This window comes from Leptopilina heterotoma, unplaced genomic scaffold (assembly GCF_015476425.1).
Source record: "Leptopilina heterotoma isolate Lh14 unplaced genomic scaffold, ASM1547642v1 Lhet_145, whole genome shotgun sequence".
Classification (NCBI taxonomy): domain Eukaryota; kingdom Metazoa; phylum Arthropoda; class Insecta; order Hymenoptera; family Figitidae; genus Leptopilina; species Leptopilina heterotoma.
Window position 1 is genome coordinate 611724 of NW_025110863.1, and position 6656 is coordinate 618379.

Consider the following 6656-nt stretch of genomic DNA (forward strand, 5'->3'; position numbering starts at 1 on the left):
AATGAATTACAGTTAAAATTTTACATAATAATTGAATATTAAAAGAATTATTAATTTTCAAAAATAATTGAATTTTGAATATTTTTAAAAATAATTAAATTTATTGAGGAATTTAATTAAAATTGTATTAAAAATAATTCAAATTCTTGTAGTTCCAAGAAGAAAGATCTTTTAAAAAAATAATTTTTGGTTAAATGCATAATTAAAAATATACCATTATTGTACAAAAAGATATTGCCGCTTACACTGACACTAATTTGCTGATTCCAAAAAATTAAAATTCGATCAAACAACACCACTGCACTGCTGCTATTGATTCCAGGAAGATTATCATCAATTAAAATTGTTGCCTTTTTTTCAACAGGAATTTAAATTTGTTCATATGCTACAAATATTATATTAAATTTTATTAATTATTAATTTTATTTTATTAATTATATTAATTTATATATTCCATTTAAATAATATTGTACAATTAAGAATTTTTTGCTTTAAGAATTGTAATGTAAAAAAATTGTTAAATGAACAAAATAAATACATTTTTAAATTAATAATATAATAATTAATATTATTATATACAGATAGGAAAATAATATATGTTACATTATTAAATATTAAAAATTACCAAAGAAAATAATAAAGAATAATACTTACAAATACGAATTCTTTATTTATTTTTGGTTAGATCTCAATGTTATTATTTATATGCAATTTTGATAACAGTGACATTTTATACTGTGAATATATCTTTTAACAAACAAATGAAGTTAGTTCAATTGTATTTTTGAAATGTCACAAAATTACATGTGAATCATTATTCGAAAAAATTAAATATTGTTTAAATTAATTATTGTTTAAATTATTTGTACAAATATCAATCTATAGGAATTTATAATTTATTTAAATATAAAATATTAAAATGGCTGAAGAAAATAGAAAACGTTCTCGACAAAATTCTTCAAACAAATATTCCAATAAAAAAATTAAAATTCCCGATATTCCATTTACAACAACTGAATTTTTAACAACTAAAAAAAATAAATATTATATATTATATTATAATATAATATATTATAATATATTATTATATTATATTATTATTATTATATATTATTATAATATTATTATTATTATTATTATTATATATTATTATATATTATTATTATATTATTGTTATTATTATTATTATATTATTATTATTATTTTTTTTTTTTTTTTTTTTTTTTTTTTTATTCACGGGGGAGAAGAGGAAATGCATTAACGCATGCCCAGGAAGATCCCACTTACCTGGGGTATGTCGGACTCGCACAAAATGCAAGGAAAAAAAAGAAACCTCACATACCTGCTTTTACGGCAGTCACAATACCGACTAAAACCTCTTCTTGATTCCCCTGGGTTTCGAACCTTCTATCCACCTACGGAACTACCTTTCGGCTTCAGACTTCGCAGATGGATGGTCCCATTTAGTCGCTGGCGCGACTCTTCCGTGCCGCTCTTCTTCTGGCCATTATTTTCTCCTTGTTCTTGACAGGGTCTTCTTAGCTTCCTCTAAGGCAGTCCTGAAGACCTTGCACCGACCTGATCCAGCGACGTGTTGGATGTTCTCCTTCTCGCCGAACTTCGCCTTGCATAAGAAGCAGCATGGGCTCTTCTTACAATCTGCTACCTTATGGCCGGCTTCTCCGCACTTGAAGCACGCAGCCGACCTGTCTACCTCTTGGCAATCTCTTCCTATGTGGCCGTAGCCAAGGCACCTATGGCACCTTGTGACCGTAGTTCTTCTTCTGACCTGGCAGGACACGAACCCAATTTTAATGTGTCCTATTTTCTCCAGCTTATCTGCATCCTCTTGGCTGGTGACAACGACAGCGAGCTTTACTCCTCGCTTGTTTGGGCCAAGGACCGCTACCCTTCTGCTCCCTGCTGGCACCGTAGAGATTTGCTCCAGGGCATTCAAAACGTCTTTCTTTTCAGTAAGGGCGTCCATATCGCGGATTTCCAACGTAGTTTGCCGGACCGCAATCTGCACCTTACCTAAATCGCCGATTACCTTTGTCACCTCCTCGGTGAACAGCTTCTTGTTTGAAGACCCTCCAATTTTAATGAGAAGGTCTCCCTTTTTAGTGGGTAAAGCTCCCACAACCCTTGTCTGGCTGGCCTCCAGGTCAGCCTCCCTTCGAACCTTCGCCAGCACTTCAGCGAAAGTTTTTCCTTCGGCCACTTTAACGATCACTGTGGCTCTTCCCTTCTTGACCTGGTCTGGCTTTGGAACCGTTTTGTTCCCCTTGCCTCCAGTCTTTTTTGGTTTCTCCTCCTTTTTCCTTTTTGGATCCTTCGCAGGCTCAGGATCACTTCTCTTCCGCTTCTGAGCATCCAAGACGACGTTTCTCAACACGATCGCGTTACAGCGATCTCGTCTAGCTCTACGATCCTGTCTGGCCTCTTCCGACCAAGTCAATCCCTGGTAGAGACTCTCATCTTTTTTGGTAGCTGCTGCGTGCTTCTCCTTTACGTCCCTTATGAGCGATGTTAAGCTTCTGAGTCCATCCTTGATTGTCCTATTGACATTCTTCTGGACTTCACAGGACTTCAGCATCTTGCTGACCTCCTCCTCCATTTCTAAAATGCTCGCTGCCTCTTCCTCCCGCAGCTTAATGCATTCATCTCGATCTTGGTTGCAGCTTGCAATGTCCTTTGCCGAGGCATTACTGAAGACAGAAATGCAGCTGGCTTGACTCGTCAAGCTGCTCGTACTCCCTCGTCTCTCCGACCTGTCCACGATGATCTGTGGCACTACCAACGCGTTGTTGCCCTCCTGCATCCTTGGGCCACTGGCCACCGTCCCCACGCTATGCGCTTGACGATCGGAACCAGTGAGGGATTTAGCCGTAGCATTACCCCGCAGGTACTCTTCCTCGTTTTTACAATCGCTCATGATGGATGTTTCTTGTTTGCTGGTTTTGGTCCGCGTCGAGTATTTGATTTCCTCGATACCACCTATTTCTAGGAAGCTAACCTATCCGCCACCTGGCACGCGTCCGATAGAGGACCAGCAACCCCGCGCAAAAGAACAGGTTCTAATGCGCCCCGGGTAGAACAAAAGTTCCAATTAGAACAAAAGTTCCAACCGGGCACGGATTATTATTATTATTATATTATTATATTATTATTATTATTATTATTATTATTATTATTATTTTATTATATTATTATTATATATTATTATTATTATATTATATTGATTTCTGTCTTATCGATGATAAGCAAAATAAATATATATCCGCTAAATTGACACCTTACCATCTTATAATAATTATTATCACGGAAAAAACCCATTACCATCTCATGATATTACAATAAAATTTCTACTATGCGTTGAAAAGTCGTGTGCTTGGTTTCTGAAATTAATGATATCGAATCTCTCTGTAGCTCAATTGGTAGAGCATCCTACCGGCAATAGAAAGGTTCTGGGATCATACCCCAGCGGTGAGAGACGATTCATTTTTTTCAGAAACCATGCACAAAATAAAATATATTTTCAAATATTAATGAAGTATTAATTTTGAAATATTGATTTCTGTCTTATCGATGATAAGCAAAATAAATATATATCCGCTAAATTGACACCTTACCATCTTATAATAAAATACAAAAAACTGATAAATTTGTGTAAGTATTTTAATTAAATTAAAATAAAATAATAAAACTTAATAATTGATTATATAAAATTTAATAATTAATTAATTTAATATTAATAAACAAATTGGTATGAAAATGTATGCTTAATTATATATTATTTTTTAACAGTTCTGTTATTTGCTATGTAGAACAAATAAATATAATTAAAAAATTCGACCGAAAAGATTCCGATAAACAATCCATGCTATTTAAATTCTTGTTAAATAATAATGAGGGCACAACGATTGATTGTTCTTCCTGGAATGAAGATGCTGTTCATTTTTTTTCAATAATAGAACCTCAGAGAGTAATTTTAATTTAATTTATTTATTTTATTATATAATTATATATTTTATTATATACAACATGAATTTATTTTATTTTAGAAAATACTTCTTCAAAATTTAACCGTAAAGCCTGCATCACCATTTAACCAAGGATCAGTTCCGTTTGAATTCGTACTCAAGAATTATACAAAAATTACTGATTTAGGGCATTTTAATATTTCAAATAACGATAGAGAAATAACAAAAATTAATTTTGAAAAATCTGAAGTGCTGAAAACTACAGGATGTGTCGAAATTGAAGGATTTTTAAGAGACGAATTTATTATACCTAATAGAAATAAGAACACTGAATATTTTGGCAGTATTACAAATGGCACATTCAAATTAATAGTTTCCGTTTCCAACGTCGTTGACAGTATTAATTTTTCTCAAGGCGAAAAATTAAAACTCGTTGGGATTTTAGTCGAAAATGGTACAATTTATATCATACACCTTTATGTAAAATTATTTATATTACATTCAATATGCTTAATTTTTTGTATTATTAATTATAATTATTAATTTTAATTATTAATTACAATTATTTATTTTGAATTTATTGAATTTAATATAAATAATTTTACATAATACAATATTCTTAATTTTTTCAAAATATTATAGATGATTCAACAATTTCTCTAAAAGTCAATACAATAAATGAAATACAACAAATTAATGAAGAGCCATTACCATTGTATAAATTAATATTAGGAGGAGAAACAATTTCTCGGAAACCAAAATCATCCAGTAATTAAATATTGTATCCAGTAATAAAAGTGAATACAATAAATGAAATACAACAAATTTCTCATTTACTCATTCTCATTCTCATTTAAATTTCTCATACATTTCTCGGAAACCAAAATCATCCAGTAATTAAAAAATTTTTATCTACCAAACAACATTTTTATATTTATATTTAACATTTAATTATTCTTTATTAAATAATTTTATATTACATTTTTTAAAATTTTATTATATACTATTTAATTTAGGTGAGATGTTAGATTGGTTTATAATAAACTTTAATTTTTTTAAAGTCTATTATACCTCCTCGTGGTACATCTTGGTAACAAATTCATTGAAAATAATGTAAATATAAAAGAATAATAAATTGAATGAACTTATTTAAATTTCAAAGAATTTGGCTAAAAACCAATCTATAAAAAATTTTAAATACATTCATATTAACAGGGTTGTTTTTTCAGAAATCAAATTATGTTCGCTCATAGTCCTCTGAAGTTGTTCACACATGATCATAAGACCTAATTTTGAGGTTATGTTCTCCTTTTGTTCTCTGAAGTTGACCGCATATGAGCTTCGAACCAAATTTTGAGGTTATGTTCTCCTTTTGTCCCCTGTAAGCCCTGTACCTTGGAATGTGTAGAGGGGAGAGGACATTTAACCTTTAGACCTAATTTTGAGGTTATGTTTGTCCTCTGAAGTTGGCCGCATATAGCTTGAGACCTAATGTTGAAGTTATGTTTGTTCTTTTTTGAGGTTATGTTCGTCTTTGACAGGAAGTTATCTTAAACATACTATAGCCATTTGTGGCCAACTTCAGAGTGATGATCTTTCACCTAATTTTGAGGTTATGTTCGACTTTGACAGGAAGTTATCTTAAACATACTATAGCCATTTGTGGCCAACTTCAGAGTGATGATCTTTCACCTAATTTTGAGGTTATGTTCGTCTTTGACAGGAAGTTATCTTAAACATACTATAGCCATTTGTGGCCAACTTCAGAGTGATGATCTTTCACCTAATTTTGAGGTTATGTTCGTCTTTGACAGGAAGTTATGTTAAATATACTATGGAATCTTGAAACAGCGGCGGCGGCGATATCTTTTTGTAATATAGGTAGATATATACTAGGGGGGCTCCGCCCCCCTGCGCGCTTCGCGCGCCAACCCCCTATTTTAGATATTGGTTTTAGTAAACCTGTATATTTCATCTTGTAATCTTTAAATTTCTGAATCTGAAAATAGAAAATTAATTAATAACATAATAAAGTTTTGAAGTATTTATTGATTGGTTTTCAGCCAAATTCTTTATGAAAAATCTAAACATTTTCTTTAAGAATTTGTTTCCAAGATGCACCACGGGGAGGTGTAATAAGCTTTACAGTTTATTACAAACCAATCTTGCATCTCACCTAGACTAAAAATTTATTATAAAAAGTTAAATGGTTTGAATAACATTAATTAAAAAGTTAGGTTAATATCAATATTTATTCAAAGACTTCTTCCCAAACAATGTTTTTTATGTTTTCAAATTCTTGTGAATCAATTTCAATGTAAACTTTACTTTGATTTTTGCATCTCGAAAGCGCCACATATAGTTGTCCATGTGAAAATAAAGGCCTTCGTAAATATATTCCAACGTTTTCAAAACTTTGCCCTTGAGATTTATTTATAGTTATTGCAAATGCTAAAACTATAGGAAACTGTCTCCTTTATAAAATGAAAGGTATTGAAGAGAATTCTCCAGAATCTAAAGTAATTCTTGGAATAAAAGCAGTACTGCCAGCTTTTATTCCAGTAATTAACATAACTTTAATATTAAATTTATACAATGTAATAATTTTCATTCTTGTTCCATTACATAAACCATCATCAATACTTAAATTTCGAATAAGCATAACAATTGCTC

The 6656-nt window shown here is 31.2% G+C and overlaps 1 protein-coding gene across 1 annotated transcript; it reads left to right on the forward strand.

The window, feature by feature from the left end:
• Positions 1-2936: 2936 nt before the first annotated feature.
• On the forward strand, positions 2937-4759 carry LOC122498300. Its single transcript, XM_043605983.1, has 3 exons — positions 2937-3074; positions 4065-4437; positions 4626-4759. Exons 1-3 carry the CDS (start codon positions 2937-2939, stop codon positions 4757-4759), a joined length of 645 nt encoding a protein of 214 aa, XP_043461918.1.
• Positions 4760-6656: the final 1897 nt, after the last annotated feature.

Bases quoted from the DNA above. Each gene is read 5' to 3' on its own strand.
- LOC122498300 (XM_043605983.1), top strand. From the start codon at position 2,937: ATGGATGTTTCTTGTTTGCTGGTTTTGGTCCGCGTCGAGTATTTGATT. The intron at 3,075-4,064 runs GTTCTAATGCGC...ATTTTATTTTAG, and splicing joins AACCCCGCGCAAAAGAACAG to AAAATACTTCTTCAAAATTT. The intron at 4,438-4,625 runs GTACAATTTATA...AAAATATTATAG, and splicing joins TGGGATTTTAGTCGAAAATG to ATGATTCAACAATTTCTCTA.